At 43.3% G+C, this 19981-nt stretch overlaps 1 protein-coding gene across 1 annotated transcript in view; it reads right to left on the bottom strand.

Moving 5' to 3' along the window:
* Nucleotides 1-1262: 1262 nt before the first annotated feature.
* Nucleotides 1263-19981, bottom strand: part of TRIM55 (tripartite motif containing 55) — a 36792-nt gene continuing 18073 nt past the window's right edge. The window contains exons 8-10 of the mRNA XM_077191325.1: nucleotides 19649-19881; nucleotides 17504-17791; nucleotides 1263-2204 (exon numbers count right to left, since the gene is read on the bottom strand). Coding sequence (XP_077047440.1) covers nucleotides 2085-2204; nucleotides 17504-17791; nucleotides 19649-19881 — 641 coding nt within the window. The 3' untranslated portion in view covers nucleotides 1263-2084. The remainder of the gene's footprint in view (nucleotides 2205-17503; nucleotides 17792-19648; nucleotides 19882-19981) is intronic.

Here is a 19981-nt window from a genome sequence, read left to right as displayed (position 1 = left end):
GATGCCTTGATAGACTTTCTTGCCTAGACGCCTGGGGGCTGCTCCGCCTCCCTCGGCGCTCACCGGGGCGGGGTGGCACCCATGGCCGTGGACACCCAGAGCCGTGGGGAGCCCTGGATGTCCCCCAAGGATGTTTCCTCCCGCCCCGGGGAGCTCTGTCTCCGTGGGCTCTCCCACAGGCGCGCCCCGACGCCGCCGGCCCCGCTCGGGGGCTGCCCCCGCCGCCGCCGCCCTGGGCGCAGGCGGCTCCCGGGAACGGGGTGTCGAGGGCAGATCGGTGCTCCCCGGAGCTGCCGAATCCCACCTCTGCAGCCCCCCGAGGAGGCTCCCTGGCTCCTGCCGCTGTGGCCGGGATCGGGCCGCCTCCTCCGGCCGGGGAGCAGCGGTGGGAAGGCGGTGAGGCACTCCCGCATCTCTTTTGCGTTTTCGCATCCTCCCCGCACTCTAAAAGGGCGGGTTCCCCCCCTGCTTCAGCTTCCCCCGTCCCGACGGCCGTGCCCGAGCGGGGTCCCTCCCAGGGACTTCTAGGGAAGCTGCAGTGGGTGTGGAGAAACTTCCCGGGAGGAGCTGGGGGAAATCTCCAGGACGACTGGGAGAAAATAGTAAATCCCTCACCCCGAACCAAATCCCAGGGAAAAGCTGCTCCAGCAGCCGGAGGCGATGCGGTGGCGGGGCTGCGCTCGTTCCGGGCTGTGCAAGTTCCAAAGCTTTGCGGAGCTCGCCTGTGCAGCCTCCGAAACTCTCGCAGGAGAGTCTTCCAGGGAACGTTGTCCAGGGAAAACAGATACCAGCGAGGGCCGGTAGCAACGGGTGTCCGGGACAGGGGCTGACCCCACGCAGCCTGCTGACCACTCTGCACTGCCCGCTCACCAGCCCTGCTGGGGCACAGCGCAGCCTTACAGCCCCACACAGGCCCCTGCCAAAACAGGGCACCGAGGGCTTGGCTCCGGGATTTGGGAAAGATCCACACGTAACGTTAGTGCAGAGCTTGACACCTGGTCCCCTATGGCACCAAGCACTCCCGGCAGCTGCCAATCTCTTAAAGACTGCTGAGTGTTGACGCCCTACTCTCAGTGAGAAAAACCACAGTGTTGCCTTCGGTATAACTTGTAGAGCCTCTTGTAAGACACAAATTTGATTTCATTTGATGGCTCAACATCTGCAATGCACACAGAACAGGACAGTCAGCATCTACCTTTTCTACAGCACAGCACAGGGGCTTCAAATTAAACCTTGAGTGAGTACCTGTGGCCACCTTATTGCACCCTGGTTCCATGTAAGAACATGTCCCCTTTTGTACACACACTGATGGCTGAGAGGACACGGACACAGTTACAGCTGGACAGACTGGGCAGCACTTCAGCAACTGCCCCACACACTCAGAGCTGTGTGGGGGTCCTGGCCAGTGCTTTTGGTAAATGTCTCTTCCTCACTCCTGCCACCGGGAATCTTCCGTACAAATAATGTGTTTCTGCAAGCGTCATCTGTTGTGGTTTAGTAGAAAGAGCAAGTGCAAAGGAAGAAATGGCAGCTTCCTCCTTCCCTCCCGTGTTCAGCCTCCGCAGCCTGGGAGGCACCAGTGCTGTTAGACACAACCCTGACTTGGGGCTGCCAAGGACATGATCGTGTCACTGAAGTCACCAGCACTGACAAGCGGGGATGCAGGAGGATACTGAGGAGAAACACTGTTTTAGCAAAGAATGCTTCTAGAGAATATCATACCAGCGTTTTAGCTAAGAACATTGGTGAAGTGTTTACACCTACATGGGGACATGCCAACAAGTGAGTTACACAACACTAGCAGTGCTCAGCCTAAAGCTGTAGTGATGCTTCTTCCCCCCTGGAAGTGAGAAATTATTGGAAAACACTATGACTACAATACATAGAATAATCTGTCCCCATGCTCCCCTCCCTCTCAGGTCTGTCAGTTCAAGGGTATGGTGTGGAGGTCAGCTGAGTTCCCAGGAATGAAACCTGCTCAGATGCCCCTTCCCAGGCCAGTTTCTTTGCTGACTGCAGCCAGGCTGCCTGTGCTTGCGGTCCTTCTGAGGAGAAGCACACCAGAAGCCAGCCAGAGTGAGTCATCACTCATTCAGTGAGTTCAGCCACGAGAAGGAGAAGACATGACGAGCCGGCTCGTCACCCCTCTCACTGCTCACGGGAGCTTCCTCCACTCGTCCTTGAGGGTATGGCTCAGAACCAGTCTGCAAAGGAAGGAAAGGCTGATAAATGGAAGAGGAAAATATGAATTGCATTAAAATCCATAAGACTTCACAACATGCAGGGAAACAGAGTGAAGTGGGAAAGAAGGGAAAAGGCAGGGAGCATGGAAATTTGGGAAGCTAAGACAAGACTTCTAACACCAAAGAAGTCAGAGGCACTTTTGCCATGACAGTGTTGGAGGAAGGATTAAGCTGGGTGAGCGTGTCGCATCTGTGCAAAGGGCTTAGTCCTGATTTGGACCTCTGGAATATTATTGCACTGAAGGTGATAAATGCCTCTTCAGAAGTGATCCTGAGCCAGCTTGGCTTGTGTAGCTGGGCCTCCAGATTGATGTGAACCAGAGCCAAATGTTATTGCCAGTGCATTGCCACTCAAAATGATACTTGTTCTGCTGTTATGAAATCTGCCTTGGAAGTGTTTTATTTTTTTTTCCCTTAAAATCTTCTAATATTTGTTTCACTTCAATTTAACTCAGATGAGAAACAGGAAACAAATAATACAGAGATATAAACTTCAGTTTATATCTCTCTTTTTTTTGCATAGGTATCCTACACTTACAGTAGAAAAAGGAATCTGGACATGTATACTGTAGCTGCTAATAAAAGGAATTTCTAAAATTAGTTGAATATTTAACAGACCAGTGTAATAGGCAGAAATATTTTACTAGTTCCAGATCCCTTTGGCAAAGAATGAAGATTGCTTTGTGATAGGATCAGAAATCCTATTAAAGATAAAATTAATAAAAATGTGTGATTTGCTACCTAAGGAAAGCCTTGTGTCTTCATCATTAAAACCACAATTTAACTTGCAATATACAGGATTTTTTCCCCCTTGTATTCCTAGATGCACACATACGTTATTGTGCATTCCTAAAATTAAGCCAGCCACGCTGCCAGTCTTCTTTGTGCAGCTTACTTTTCCTTTTTTAGCTTACTTTGGAAACCTCAGCATGATCTCAGGTGAACTATTTGATGTCAACATACTACTCAATAGAGAGCAAATGACAAAGTAGTGTCCTCTGAATTCCAACATCTCAGTCATTTATAGAATTGTCCTAAACCAGAAAGTTACTTAAGCAGTGTTGCTAATAGACACATCCAGCAACAAACATTGAAGCGGGGATGCTTTTGAGGAACTGAAGCATGGGATGGATGATTTTACTAAGCATTTTTGTAAGTACTTACTGTTAAAGTATACTACAAGAATAAGTAGGAACTAGTGGTATGTTAAACATAAATTAGCTGTTGGGCTTCATTCCAGTTACTACCTATTTCAGTGTCATCAACGAATGAGACAGCATGAAGGTATGAAAATAAATAGATCCCTGTTTCTTTATTTATATCTAATTACAGTTCACAGTGCCATTTTTATCAATATCCTTGATTGCTCTAAATTGAAATAGCCCTATTAATTTCAATGAAATATTATCTGAGAAACTGCTTTATTATTTGAAATGAGGACCAATCTTTGACTTAGATTCATATTTTCAAAGCAAGGCACTCATGGTGACTTACTGCAAAACCCAAACAGGCATCTTGCAGATGAAAATAGCTTTTGCTTGCTAACTTTATGATGTATTTTATCGAGACCACAAGCATGGTGAAAACATGGGAGAAACAGCTGTCTACTTGAATGCAAAAGCCCATTTCCAGCAATGCTGTTGAGAAGGGCTGTCTTCCAGGCTCATGCAAAAGTATGGCAAAGAATTGGGCCCAGGAGGCCAGATCTTCAGCTGAAGGCAGGTAACTAATTGAGGCCTGATTATAGAAGATCTGCCTCTCAGCCCTGGAAAGTGCTGATTGCAAATCTTTCAACCTGACTACAGTAAATACATGGCTAGACTCTCTGAATTTATAAGGCATTGGCGCTCTCTTCATCTTGGTAGATGCAGGAGCGTAGGTGGTTTATTAGTCTTTTGTGATGCTGAAAACTTCGCCTTTGTTTTTGGAAGGGCAGTCAGAGTGCCTGGACTAGCTAAGAGTAATTTTGAACCTGGCTGTACAATTTTGTGCACCAAGCCCTCAGCAGTGTGTGTAAGCAGGCATGGTCCTCACTTCTCACCCTGTAAAAGAATAGGACTGCCAAGAGGTTTAAAACACAATTCCTGCTTTTTTTTTTTTTTTTAATTTTAATCCACACTGGTACCTTGTCATAAAGGAAGGCTTCCTTTAGCACTTTCACTTGCTATTCTAACCAGCCACTATCCACAAATTTACAGTAAATCAAGACTAACTTTGAAGCAAAGAACCATCTATGAGTTTAAAGTTATGTTGAGTGCTTCATAGGATTTGGACCCAATATATAAGAAGAAATAAAGCACAATGCAATGACTTAGACTGGCAAGCTGACTGCATAACCCTGTTAACCAGCACTGCTGCTACTGCATTTCAAGCAAAACAATCTTTGTCTGCATCGCTGCCAAAACTGTATTTCATAATGTGTTAACTCCTTCATATTTTGCTGCGATGACATCTTCCTGTGTCAGCAAAACAATGTTGGAACTCCAACACATTCCCACTGGGTTTGGCTGGGTGAAGCATTTGCTCCCTGCACCTTGCTGCGCTCAGCAGGCTGCTAGTCTGCAATACCTCCATGTGCCTTTCCAAAACCAATCATTTTCCATCACGCCCAGCTAGGAGTGAAGCAAGCACAAAACTGACAGTAGGGACATTACTTGGCTTTTAGGCTTGTGTTTTCACACCTGTGACACTTCAGTGTTTGTCTCTGAATCACACAGTGACTGAGGTCTGCTCTCTTTGTGTAAGACAAGAAACCATGAAAAGGTGCCAGCAACAACTTTGTCCATGTTATTAAGTCCATTCTTCCCTTCCAACAGCAGCCCACACAACTCAGAGTTATACAGTGTGCTGGAATTGTCCAAGAAAAAGATTTCAGCTGTAGATTTTACAGAAAAAGACCTGGTTTGAACCAGGCTGTGATTGTGAAAGACAATACAGAAGCAGGTCATTGGGATTGAGGCATCTGACCTCTCTGTAGGTCCCTGTAATCTCATGCTGGATTATCTCGCTCTCCCTGTTACTGCAACCCTACTCTGCTCCCAGAGGAAAGCTCAGTGCTGAGCATGGCACAACCCTTGCCACATGCCTTTAAGACAGTCCAGATTCAACACTTCATTGTGTCTGTCCATTGCTATTAGGTAACTTGTCAAGCTTCTACCTGAGCTTTATCTTTGCCTTGGCGATCTCCTGGGTAGGACTTGTTTTTCACATTACTAGAATAACAAGTCCCAACCCTTTGGGTCCCTAAAAGTAATAAGGAATAACTAAAGGGTTTACCTCAGATTACATTCACCACATTAGGCCAATGCTGAGAGAGTGCTGAATACTTACCCTTTGATTTATGTTTTCCCTTGTGGTGTCGAGTGACATCAGATGGTGCTTTCAATAAGTACCAGGAATTTTCACCAGGCCAGCTCATGAAGTGGGGAGAGAAGTATACCATGCATGACTGATGGTTGGTTTTGTTTTTCCCATAAGCAAAGTCCAGACTGGAGTTTACATGCCAGCTCTATGGAGGTGCTGAGCAACCACAACTCCCACTGAGCAGCCATTCAGCACTCCTCAGCATTTGGCACGCTAGAATTTGCATGAATAAACAGTATAAGGATCTCAGAGTTGAGCCTGATGAGTCGTTTCAAAGTTGCACATATTCATAATTTTTCAGTATTTGCTTCCTTAAGCAGGACTCTACTTAAATCTGTATTAGGTTCTTGTAAAAATGGGTGTGGAGATGAGGAAAGAGGTTGGTGGGATGGTTTGTCATAACATTTTCATTATTAGGTCCCAGCAGTTATCCTATTTATGCTAGGAGAAAATATGTAGTCTAGGCCTTTTATATATTTGAAATACAGTGAAGTCTACACATTGATTTCTGCTTTACCAGCACGAACCTCAGCAGCCTTTAGGTACAAAGGCTGGGATCTGAATTGACAAACTTTAGTCATCCAGAAACAAGATATCCACTCAAGCAAACTCTGTTCATCCCCTCTAATGGGAGTGATCAGAGAAAGGCACAACCAGAGGGTGATTTGTCCCATGTTCAAAGAAATGGATTGCTCTCTGGAGGTACCTGTTTAACTCTAGTGACTCCACAGACACTCTGGATGACTGGGTTAGACTACATCTGGCTTTTAAGCAATTATACAAGAAAGATTCCAGCCAAGTATTTCAGGATATCAAAACACTCCTTGATAGGAATTCAGAACTTTGACTGCAGTATTATTTTATGAGATCACAAACTCCTAAGTTTAGGAAGTCGGAAGGAAAGGTGAAGGGCTGAATGGCTTCATAATCTACTTTAATGTAGATGGATGAGGCAGTTGGCTACAACCTATGTGAATGATTTCCGGAGCAACAATGCTACCCGAAGCAGGTTCTGCCCCTTGGGTCCCCATTCACCTCTTCCTGCTTTGGTTCCATGGTTCACTGTCCATTTGCATTGCTGCAGCTCTTTGAAGGGCTGTGCTAAGAATGGGAATGTCACTGGAACAACATCATTTTTTTTCCTTTTTTTGAGGTGAAGGAAGATATTTTTAAACCTGGATCATTTGAATGATTTGATTTCAGCACAGCCCAACAAACAGCTTCCTCAGCACAAATGCCCTGTAAGTGGTGGCATCTGGGAAGCAATAAGAGGCAGGGCCATTTGGCAAAAAACTTCTGAATCACCTTTTCTGCTAGAGGAAAAACTGGATCCACACCCTTAGAGGCACATGTACTACCCAGTGCCTTTGCTGCCTCCTCTTTATCCAGCAGGAGAGCAAGGGTGTGAATTTGTTAGAAAGTGTGGGTCTTGGAGAGAGAAGCAGTGAAAATACAGGTTTCTTGATTCCAGGGTTTCTGTAGCCTCAGAAAATGAGCTAGAGATTAAATTTAATGCCCATTTTTAGCTGGCTTGTTTAGAAACAACCCCCAATGTTGACAAGAACAGGGATGATTAAAAAATGCTAGCTGGTTGCAAAGCAGTCACAGAATCTGTAGGCTATGTTTGTCTGCCTCAAATGTCAAGTGTTACACTGCTGGCACTCAACACTTCCAGGCAGAGGAAACAAAGGGAGCACAACAGGTTATTTTTAAATAGTTTAAACTTTAGTTCAAGCATTTTGTTTTCATATTTTTATGCAGTCTAGCTCCTTCAGCATAACACCTGGCAGCTGTCACGTATATCACAACAATATTGTTTCAAAGCTAAGGGGCTGCTTATTTTGCATGGATCTTTTTTATCAGTGGGAATCAACAGAGCATTCTCCAAAATATTTGTTACAATTACCTGCCACAGAAGTACATAAGGTAGCAGACAAAATTATATGCATAGACAAGCTCCATCAGACACAGAATTAGACATATCACTCTCTTAATAGTGGTCAGTAATTAATTTTAAAAGTCCATTGGGAGGAAATGCCTTTCTTCAATAGATCATCACTATTACAACTAACATTATATGGATAATGTCTAATGCAGAGTCTCTTACATAATGATCTCAAAGTGATAAAATATATTTCAGAGGAAAACAGCCCAACTGTCTTATTTTGGTATAGGTTCCACGCATCTCCCATGGGACATGGAGGTCCAGACACTTGAACCTGTGGTGGAAACTGCATTAGAACATGGTGTGGGAGAGCAGCTTTATTCTCAGCATTACTTGGGACAAATGACATACAGTTCCCCTATAAAAATCACCTATTTTTTTCATAACTTAAGGAAGAAAAGGAAGCAATAACATACTTGTGTAATATTTGACCCATTGCTGCACCTCATTGATCCAACTTTTTATTGAGAGTAATTAACTACATATTTGCATGAAACCTAGTCCTCCTACTGGCCAGGAAAATGGAGGAAACCCAACAGGAGAGTCTTAAAAACATGTGAATATTAAGGCTGCATGATCAGAACAGTCTGTCCTGCATCTATCCACACCATTCTTCACTCCTCTAGGAGTGAAGGTTTTTTTGGGACCTCCTGAACAATGAGCCTTTACCATTTCTGCTCACTTGCAGGCCTGCTGGAGAGCTGTCTAGCACAGGGAGGATCCTATTGAGAGGCTGCCAGAGTAAGTGCTGGTCACGTACTACATGCTGGCCACCAGTGCCAGGAAGCTACTCATGAATACCAGCTCTTCCCTCTTCCTCCTACTGCTGCTTTGTCACACAAATAGATAGGAATTCAGATTAACAAGTTAAATGTGAAGTAAAGACCTTCCAAGAACTTCTCCATGTTGTAGAAATTTTGCTATTAGCTTTCAGGGAGAAGTAGCAAAAACAGTAGTGGTTTAATGTCCTGTCTGTCTCTGTCAGGCAGACTTTCCTTTGACTAATGTGGACTTTTGTATTTCAAAGCTTTTTCTCCCTCTGCAAACGGTACTTTTGGAAATCCAATGAATGACACAGTGATAGTTCAGGCTGTGATTCACCCTGGAGCTCCATTTGTGGGATCAGATAACAGAGCCAGCATAGCTTTGAGATGTGTAGACGCACACATCCCATGCTTGGAGGCTCATCCCGTGCTGCTCACATTGTGAGTGACTGCCCTGGGCTCTCCTAAGCCTGCAGGGGGTGAGAGTGGTGTTTGTGAGCTGTGGGCACAGCACAGCCTCTCTGAGAGACAAAACCAGTGGAGGTGCAGGACAAAAAGCAAGATTGTCAGCTAAAGCAACCTGTTGTCATTCCTTAAAGCCACCACATAACAGAAGAAGAAAGTCTTGGCCACAGTTACAACATTTTTTTCCCTCATCAGCTGTTGTTGCTACCACTTTTTCTTTGTGTGCTCATTTTTCCATGTCTCCAGTTGCCTGAATCTGCTCCTTACTGCAACCACAGCAACTGAAGCTGTTATCCACGCTATGACTCTGCTCCAAAACCCCAGAATTGCTCAGTGAGTAGCTCTGTGATTGCCCAGATGGATGTCTGTCATGTCAAATCTCACATTGTAATCTCTGCTTGCCCGTTAGCAGTGCTGGCCTGCTTGCACAGCACTCAGCCAAGTGATGAGCAAGATATTAAATCAAGTTTCCTTCTGTCCCTCTCACACTGTTCCCAGGTGAAGACCAAGGAAGCTGTGATAAATGCTGCTCATAGAGCTTAGAATTCAGTCACAGTTATTGACCCGGTATTGACAGGGTACAGAGTCACTGTCACCAGAGGCAAGCTTGGAACTGACCTGCATCTGGGCAGGCACCAGCTCAATTTTTCTTTAAAAAGAAATTTATTTATTTTCTAAAATTAAATTTTGAATTTGTGCATAAATATAAAAATGAATGCATTTTAAAAACAAATATTTTGTCAGATGTTGAAGAGGCTCATCAGCACTAATGGGGGAAATGACAGCTATATTTTCTTGGTAAGGCATTTTGTAATAGAATAAGTCATACAGCAAGTGTTTCATCATGAACAAAAACCACTTCTTTGTACAGAAGTGCTGAGCCAGGAGTGCTCTGAGTGACTGATCTGTATTTCGATCACCACCTTCAGTGGCTGAGACAGACTCAGGCAGATTTTATAGGGTGCTCTCTAAATTGAAAAGAGCAGTAAGAAATTCAGATCACTTATCCCCCAGGACTGTGAGCTCCTCATTTCTCTGCTCAGTCAAAGGCATGATGTCTCTGTTTGACATCTGTAGCAGGGTTTGAACGTTGCAGCACCTCTTGGCTGGCAGCCAGGGATAACAGGTTTTTTTAATTAGTCACTGGCCTCTTACTTAATGACCTGAGGATTATTGCAAAGATGCCAGGAATATATATCACCTAAAAAGAGATACAAGATTGAATCATCACTCTTTGATATGTCTGTCTCCTCATTTTCCATTTTTAATTTTGGCTGCACATGGTCTTATCTCCATTTTAGCCCCCCTAGTCCTAATCTCCATTTTAAAAGCCCAGCAGGTGGGCACTGCAGGGTGCTGCAGTCCAGCCCCTGCCTGCTCACAAGCCTGGAAACCCTGCAAGTGGAAGGATACCCTTCCCAAACATAGGGGTTCAGGCCCAGTTAACTAATTACCACCACGGGGATTTTCAATCAGCTAGGCTGGAATTTAAATGTTGATCCATCTCTAATGCTTACAGGATACCAGTGCTGCTTTCCAGAGGTGAGTGAGTGGCTGCACTGAAAGCCTGGCCTGTCTCAAGGCAGTAAGGTAACTAAGCAAATATTCCAGAAGCAGATGGTTTGTGTAGTTGTGACATACATCTACCACAATGTGATGTAAACCAGTAACAGTTCATCCATGATTAAAAAATATTTTTTGTTTACATTCTATTTTCCTTTCCAAACTCCTTAACAATGAGCAGAACAGGTGATGCTTGGAGGAGGAGGCTGAATGGAGGTAGAATTCAGTATTTAAATGAGCTAGTCACAGAAAGACAATGTCTATGTGAGCCTGGCTTTGTATTAATTTCAACAGGAAAAATAATTTTGTCCAAACTGTCATTGTGGAGATCCTTTTACGAGTAATAGACTGAAAAAAATGAAATATCCATAAATCAGATGATATCTATGACTCACCAGACAAACAGCAGAGCAGACTATTTGAGGGAAAACTTCAGGTGAAGTATTTGCCACTCATATTAATTATGAGAAACTGTTGTCTGAAATCTGGTCTTAATGCATTGCCCTCACGAGTCATCGCTGCTGTCTCTGAATCACCCAGGTAATTCTCAAAATTAAGGGAGAGGGAGGTGTTAAAAGAGGAACAATCAAGACTTTGCTGATCTCCTCTGCATGCATTGCCAAACTGAGGGGAAAAAAATTCACCTGAAGCACAAAGTCAAGAAACAAAATGGAAATTTACAGGCAAAATTTACCACCAACTGAACATCAGCCTGAATGGCCACAGATGTAGCTGCTATCACCGAGTCCCAACTCATTGAGTCAAGCTACAGAGAAGCAAAGGCAGAATTTCTTGATTGTTAACTGAGTTTCTTGCATTCAGGTACAGGAATGCTCCCCTCCACACCCCCACCGCCACCCCCCACAGTGAAATTTAAGAGATGTTTAGGGAGAAGATTGAAACAGAGTTTGATTTGGGCTTCTACACCAGCTGATTCAAGGGTCTCCTACAAAAAGCTCAGCTTCATGGAGGACAGATGACTCATTTTCATTCAGTCAAACCTTGCAGATATTTTCTAATGGTACAGGAATAAACTCATCCATTTTCCACCTAAGGAAAGGTAAGATACAGGTATATAAAGACCTAGATTGCAAATATCAAGCTGATTTTTGCTGTCTGCATTCCTGGATCTTTCATTAGCACTAAACACACGTTGCAGGGAGCAGAGAGCCTTTGGAGCAGCAGCTGGTGTCTTGGAAGAAAGCTACCTGGGCCATGCCCATGGCTGATGCTAATAAACTTCTTGTTCTGCTCTGGGGGAAACTGTGGGACGGTGTGTCGGGAATAGAGACCCTTTCTTAGCCCCATTCCTGCAAGATCCAGCCTCACAAGAATGCCTTCTCTTGAGCAAGAAATCCCTCTTGGAACAGCTGGCTTGAAGTGGGTGCTTGTCTTCCTCACCTGAGCACATTGGCAAGACTGAGTTTCCAATTTGGTGAAGAGAACATTTCTTATTTGTGTTCTATGCTTGTGCAAACACTCCAGAGTAGCACTGTGCTAAAATGTGGGACCATGCCTTGTATACCCTGATGGAAAAGTGGAGGTATGTGAACAAAGAGCACAGTGCAATCTCTTGGCCTTATTTTGGTTTTCAATGATCTTATTTAGTCCATGTTGTCTGCACATTGACATGACAACCAATAAGCTAAAACTTAGCTAAATACTGATCTCTCTGATGTGATTTAAAGATGTTTCATGGGAAAAAAAAAAAAAAGAAGGATCACCAGCTGAAATTAAAGTATTCAGCAACAGGGCAAAGAGAACTACAGAACTACAGTACATGAATACAGAGAAGACTGTCCTTATGGTAATTCTGGCAGATGGCATAAGGTTGCAAGAAAGTAATAGAAAATTTTAAAACTAATGAAACAAGATTAGCATAGGCCATTCCATTAGTATTTCTCCTCCCAAACAGTTCAGTCCTGATTATATTTTATATCCTCATGGAATTAAAGCACTGTACTTGCTGACTGCAAAGGGAAATTAGATCAGGCTACTGTTTGTGGATGATTAACTTGCATTTCATTTCAGACTAAATGGAGTCCTTTGGAGCCACAGACAGACTCTTTTCTTATGGGGAATTTCAGTAACAGGATGCAGGGTCCAGCACTTCATTTTAGCTGAAATAAACCGGGTAACCACAGACTCAGACAAACCAAGACTTTTATGAACGCTCACAAATTTATATGGTTTCACTGCATGAGAGATGTTGCTGACAAAATATGATTAGGGAAAGTTGTGGGACTCCAAGATCTGCTTCTCCCATGCACTGGAAAGGGCTGCTTGCTAATGTCTGTGTCACTCACCACTAATACAGCCCTCCCCATGGAGCCAAGGCAGTTCATTGATGCTATTCCTGCTCCCTGTGCTGTAATCATTTGCTGCTGGTTGTCATCTCCCAAGGCTCAGATCTCCCCAGCTTCAGACACCGAACAGGGGCAGCTGGGCTGGGAGCAATGTCACCTCACACTCAGCAGGCAGGTGGGACAGGTGCCAAGTGAGAAGCAGCAGCTGCTGCTGAACTTGCTCTTAGTGGAGATGCCTCTCATTCTCTGTCAGAGGCAGAAGCAGCCCGTGGTGACCACACTGCTGATTTAGGCACTCCCCGAAGGAGGATGAGGCTGTCTGATGCAGAGTTACTTATTTTGTTCATGCTGAATAATCTTCTTTTGGCCTTTCTTACACCAAACAATCTGCACACCTGCAGGCTATGGCTCCTGTTGCCTTATCCCTGCTCCCACACTCTGGAGGAAATTTATAGATGCATCAATACAATTTCTTAGAGTGAAATGACCCTTGAATAAAGTAAATGTCGGGAATTAATAGGGGAACTGATCTCTTTTTGCTGCTGAAAACCAATTAAAACCCTATTGGTGCATTCTATTAAAAGAGTCTGAAAATAAATTATATGCTGCTCTTATGATGACAGTCATGCAGGTTTATATTATTATTATTATAAATAATTATACAGTTATTCAAAGTAATTTTGTTATTTGGCTTTTGGGGCTTATCACACAAAGGAACAAGGGCAGTGACCTGATCTTTCATATGAAAAATGAAGACACATAAACTGTCTAACCAGCCACCTCACTATGCAAGGAGAATAAAACCATTTTTATGCAAATAGAATCTGAGACCAAAATGTCTTTTCCCTTCACCTTCTTTCTACTTCATTATTAAATAAATCATAAAGATGTCACTAGAGACCACACAGAGAGAGGTCTCAAACAGTAGAAATAAGAGCTTTCTGCCTTTATCTATTTTTTATTTTAAAAGGTATTCTGAATTTAAAAAATAAGGAGAGGGGAAAGAAAGCATGGTGCTCTTCACATGCCTGATTTCCCAGGAATAAAAACAACCTCTATGTCCTTTAGTAATAATACAAGTTTTCAAAACCAAACACAAGCAAATGAAGATTAAACGATGGTCCATAAACTTAATTGAGATTCACATTGTCCAATGCTCTTCAAATTCAAATTACTACCAGACAGTGAATCTTTTTGGCTAATTTATGCAACTAAAGTGTAGATGATAACTTCTGCCCTCTCCCTTTTAATTATTTTAATTGAGAGATATTCTTCAGTCAGAGTGCTGGAAGTTCTGCACATAAAAGCTGAATAATAGTTTGTCACTTTTCATAGATGCTCCATATCACATACAGTGATGAGACCACAGTGCAGAAAGTGAGCAGGGAAAACCAATCATCTTTGTGTTGAAGAATAGATCAACATTGAATTTGTCTGTCATTTGAGCAAATACCCAAAGCTAACTACAACTGGTTTCAGTCAGATTTTTGGTTTTCAGTAAACAATATTAAATATCCCAGTTGTAATACAGAATTCTCTGTAGATCAGTTATATCACACTGAAAATTGAACACACATGTATGACTTACCTAAGAGGGGCACAAATTTGGAGCTGGAAGATAGTCATGGATATTGTCTACCAAAAAAGGGGTTATTCCAGAAGAGATGTTACAGAATAGTTAAGGTTTAAATTACAGAGTTTGTATTTGGGACAACTTCATTTGGTAGTAAAGTTCTTAGTCCTTGATCTTGTGGATATTTCAACTCTTAATGTGACCTAAGGAAAAAAAAATCCTTTGTCTAGATTGGGTGGGATTCCTGTAAATGCTGCATTTCAGGGCCATGATTGGTGCTCCATGCTCACTGGGAATGTGGGAGAGATTGCTTGAATGGCAGTAGGACCTGAAGGGAATGTGGGGTGTGCTGTGTGAGCTGGGGTGTGAGGGACCCCTTTCCAATATGTCCATGGGGACCTCTGGAGAGTGGGGCTTGAGCCATCCACCCAAGGGAGCATAGGTGATTTGCTTTCTGTGGTGATCCTGGCAGCAGGAATATTCAGTGGATTTGTTTTCCTGACCTTAACCCCTCTGATGCCAATTATTACTCTCCAGCTCTTCCTCCCCTACTTGCTGGACTGAACAAGCTTGGTGTTCTTCACACCTGTCAACCAACAGATTCTCCATCCTGCTGGTCATCTGAACAGCAACTGAAATACAAGCCCATATATCTACAAGAGTAAATGTCTCTTTTCATTTTGAACCAGGGAGATGCAATATTTAACCATGCAGGAATAAGCTGAAGGGTGGCATTTGTGAGGAGGAAGAAATGATTTAGGCAGCTCATGTTGTGAACTAGCATGATGTTTTTGGATAGGAAGAAAGGGAAAAAGTCCTTTAAAGCTATATAGGAACATCACCAGATACACTATTTGAACTGTTAGTTAGTGGTAAAATGAAATATTTCCTACCCATGAAAGTACAAATCATGTATTGAATCAGAGTCCAAAGACGATGTAGTATGATAAGAAATGCCAAAAGTGTTATGCAGAATGCTAACTCCTGTGAGAAAATAAGAAGAGTGCTTCACCAGTGTTGTCATCACATGAAGTACTCATTATCACTATGTTCTGTCAAAAAGCTCTGTTTCCACAGCACTTTTCCATGATATACTTTAATTAGAGGAAGGGAGTAAATACAGTGGTGTGAAGAACATCAGCTGGGGTTTAAAAAAAAAGGGAATATAGCACTTCAGAGTGGGTTGAGTAAAATCACATGCAGGAAAAATACAAAGTTGAAGTTCACATAACTGAAAATGATCACTGCCCCACGACAGCAGTCATTTCCTTTGTGACAGAGACACATCTCAGCTCAGATCCTTAAATCTGACCACAGCATCATCTCATGGCATCACCCTTACTCAGACATCCTGCTCTTTCTATTCTTCTGCATTTTTCTGCTTCTTGTGCTTTCCTATCTCTTGCTGTGTCTCCAGCTCACTGGCAATCCCATCCTCAGCTGTTTCCCTGCTCCTTTCTCCCATGTCCCCAGAACCATGAGCTACTCTGCTCAGCATCCTCCTCCTCCTTCCAAAATGCCAGTGTCACCTGTGATCTGGGAAAATATTGAGATGCAGCACCCCCAAACACACATGCCAACAGGAACTGACATCTTTCCTATGTGCCTGTTTTTGCTCCTGGTATTCAATGAAGAAAGCTGGGTACCAGGCTGCTGTTGTTTTTCAGACAGCTGCCCACATCAAACACAAATTTTGTTCCTTTTGTTCTTGCTGGGGCTGAGGGATGCAGACCACACTTAGGCAAGCTCCCAGGAAATTAACCTAGTACAGAACTTACGTACCTATGGTGAGGTTAGGCTGCCTGGTCATCAGTGTAACTAATAAGAGGAAACAGCTCTTAGGAAAGCTAAGAGGAAACAATAAATTTCATTGTGAATTTACTTTTTGCCAGCTCATGTAGAATACACTTAAGAAGACAATGTCGTAGTAGATTTGATAATTTTAAAGTACTTCTTGTTTTAATTCCACTCAAATATTCCCAAATAAAACCCTGACTTGAAAAATAGCCACTGAAATTTAGTGGTCAGATGTTGCTTTTGTTAAGAAAGTCAGCAAAGTCAGCCACCAAATTCAAGTATCACTGACTGAAACCTCTAGCAGAAGTGCCCCTTTTATCATATCTCTGTTAATTCCTTCTCCTAACTTTTTGCCTGGAACAGGATTGTTTATCTATTGTCATACAATTGCAGCCTATATAGCTGCTTATGTATGCTATATAGTCATCTCCAGACTTGAAGGAAACAGCATGAAATACTTAATACCCACTTTTTCTTTCTCTCTCTCTCTCTCTCTCTCTCTCACACACACACACACACACACAATCCCTTCTCATTGCACACATACAGGTAATTTCTTTCTTAAAACATGCAGCTAGAACCTGTAAATTACTATGGTTTGATTTACAGAGTGCTGCTCATGGGCTGGTCACCAGACACTAGAGCAGGACCTGGTGTAGTGTGCAAATCCTTGCACAGCTCCCTCAACTCTGTTCCTTGTGTCTTTGGGCCATGTGGAGTTTGTATACATGTGCTGAAGGAGGATTATTCAAATTCAGGTTATACCAATTCTAATATTGTCATTTTAAGGAAAACATTCTCCTATACTCAACACATCAGTATCTGTTATCCCATCATGCTGCTGAGTGTCTAACACTGAACTGAAATGTATTTTCTTCACGCTCTCTTTTAATCAAGTCTCAAGATTCCTTGGAGCAAAGCCTCTGCCACAGATCTGAACCCAGGAAACCACACTCCTTACTGAGAGGCAACCAACCACACAGGAAGGCTCTGGGTGTTTGCACAGCTTCATGTTCACATGGGGAAGCACTCCAGGTGCAGCCACAGAGCTGCAGAAGGCAAAGCCAAGCCATAGCTGCTCCACCAGTCACGGTAGGACAGCACATACACAGACTGTCAGCAGGTGATGAGAGTAATCTCATGCACAGGATTTCTCTGCCACTAACACATGCAAATATCTGATGTGCAGTGACATCACTGGCCTCTCCAATAGCTCCTGTGTGTGAGTAATTTGGATAACAGCTGGCACAAGCAAGGTGCACCAGCAGGTAAGCACAAGCAACCACCAGCATGCTGCTTCAAAGCTATAGTCAGCCTGTCACACATTGAACCATCTATAAATGCAGTTTGTGCTGCTTTCACATGTTTGAAATTGCTCTTGTTCTTTAGCATGCAGAGGAAAATGAAGCCACATTTTCCTTAACATTGCTGTTCCCGCCTTGCTGCACGTCTCAGCCCTCTGGGATGACTTTGGGAGCACTGACCTTGGACGTCGCTGCAGTGGCATTACTTTCCTTACCACTCCCTGGTGCACTCTCCTCGATTGTTGCTGCTGTCGGGGCTTCTGCCTTCTTTGCACTTGTTTCCAGAGAAACAGGAGTCCCTACTTTCCCCAGCCCACTCACCGGGGTTGAGCTTGGGCTGCTTGGTTGCCGTGACTGGGACTTATACCAGCTAGGGTAAAACAAGGGATCCGTGGTTTCTGCTGGGGCCGGCACTTGAGTGTCAGACTCGGGAGTCTGTTGAGAACCACTTGGTGTCACAACAACATCCTTAAGCAGGACAGATAAAGAGAAGAACAAGCAGAGTGCACCACGTTACCTTCCTGCTGTAGTCACATTGTTCTGCATGTTGTGTTTGTTAGATAGCACTGCAAGGCATAGGTTTGTCCCACTAATATGATCTGAAAGAATTGCAATCAAAATGCAAAGCAAAAGCAACTATATCATTTGAATAACACAGACAAGAGAAAGAAAATAAATGAACTTAAAAATAGAACAGGAAGGTAGAACTAGCTGGGAAGGGGGTGCTAACTGAGAAAGGAGTGAGCGATGGGTTCATCAATTCAGATAAACCCTCAATTCAATCCTAAAAACTTAAATTCTGCATGAAAGTCTCATGAACCCATACCAGCCATGAATGACAGGTGTAGGTACCTTCAGATGGCTTGTTGGGATTTAGGTTAAGAATAACACTTTTGCCAAGGAGTCTGTTGATACAAGCAGCAGAATAAAGGGAATACTGCAGAGAAGCATTTGCCCACGAGCCTTGCCATCAATGCTGTAAGCCAAGCACTGTTGCTCTGCCAGGAGGAGGAGCAGCCAGATGAACTGCAACTCTACCTGCATCAGGCTCTTGGGGTTTCTGCACACACAGTCTGCTATCACCACTGCATTTCTGCTTTGCCTTTTTACACCAGAAGGCAAAAACTCAAATACAGGTATCCGTCACACCACAACACCCACATACCATGTCTGACTTCATGCCTGATTATCTCCTAATGGCATTTTACAATTTCTAGAGCAGCATGCTGTACCTTTCTCACTTAAGCCTTAGAAATTAGAGAATTCTAATGTTGGTGGGCAGAATTGCTTATGCCTAGTTCTTGTTTGCATAAAACCCTGCATCAGTTAGGGAACACAAGTTTAGTTAACTCAGAGCAAATTTTCAAATTTTGATTAAATCAGTAAAGCCTGATTTAAGAGCATCTTCACATGACTGGTGAAAACTCACACGTGTTTTTAGATCAAAGAAAGAATGAATCTATAGTATTTATTTTCACTTGTTTTAGGTAGGGAGCTTCCTACAATCAAATATCCTTTGTGTGCTTTCTTGTTTTCACATAGGCCTCCTCAAATATATTCACAGCAGCCTTTACCCTTCAGCAACTTCACTGAGTAAATTTCCTAAGAGGAGAATTTGCTAAGTTAATGGTATGCAAGGCAAACTAAAGTAGCACATGAAGTATATTTTTTAATGTACATCTTTTAGAATATGCAGTAATTATGGTCTCATTCTAATCAAATTCCCTAAGAAAAGTGTTGGCCTAAAATATTCACACCCTGAACCTGTTTGCTGTCAGGTTGTAAAAGGCAGTTTCCTCTCCTGTTTGGTGTATGATATTCCTGCATCTAGCTAGACATATCCCAAGGACGATCAGAGTAGAAGGCAGCAAGTGCCATTCACAGAAAACAGTAGAAGTATAATCTAAAAACTGGTGGTGGAAAGCTTCCTAAATCCAGAGAGAATGCCAAATTCTCTTGGTATAAATATTTTAACAATCATCTCATTTATAACAGTTAGTCTGAGTTAAATCACAGCAAGCAGAACATTCGTTGTAATGCACTGAACTCCCAAATGGAGTCTTTTTTATTTATCACTTATGTATCCCATATATATCTTAATTGATCTAGCAGCTAATTTTTTGCCTATCGAGTGACACATGCACATGTTGAAGTAAAGTTGCATGTATGTGTACAAGGGCAATAAATAATTTTACCCTCCAGTGCATTAACTCCCTTAGCCCTGCTCCTGAGTCACGGTGCCCACAGGACACAGGGGAGCATTTCTGGCTCTGCCAGGTGCACTCAGCAAAGCTGGCAGGGCAGTGGGGCAGCACAGACATTTACCTGACCAGCTGGGGCAGCCAGCACTGGCGCTGGAGTGGGTTCAGCCAGGGGCTCTCCCCCTGCACTCTGTGCTTCAGGGTCCTGCTGAGGTGCCTGTGGTACTCCCTCTGACCCTTCCTCTTCCACCTCTTCCTCCTCTTCCTCCTCTTCCTCCTCTCCTGATGATTCTGTGTGGACTTGACCCAAGCCTTCACCATCCTCTGTCTCCTCCTCTTCTTCTTCTCCCTCCTCCTCTGATAGAACATGTGTAAAAGGACAAGATGAGCACCATGTGAAGACGACTTCAGTCTTTAGGTAATTAAGAAGCCATTTGCAATTGCATGGCAAAGTCAC

This window comes from Agelaius phoeniceus, chromosome 1, assembly GCF_051311805.1.
Source record: "Agelaius phoeniceus isolate bAgePho1 chromosome 1, bAgePho1.hap1, whole genome shotgun sequence".
Classification (NCBI taxonomy): domain Eukaryota; kingdom Metazoa; phylum Chordata; class Aves; order Passeriformes; family Icteridae; genus Agelaius; species Agelaius phoeniceus.
The sequence above is the reverse complement of the archived record's forward strand: the minus strand, read 5'-3'. Positions and strand labels throughout refer to the sequence as shown.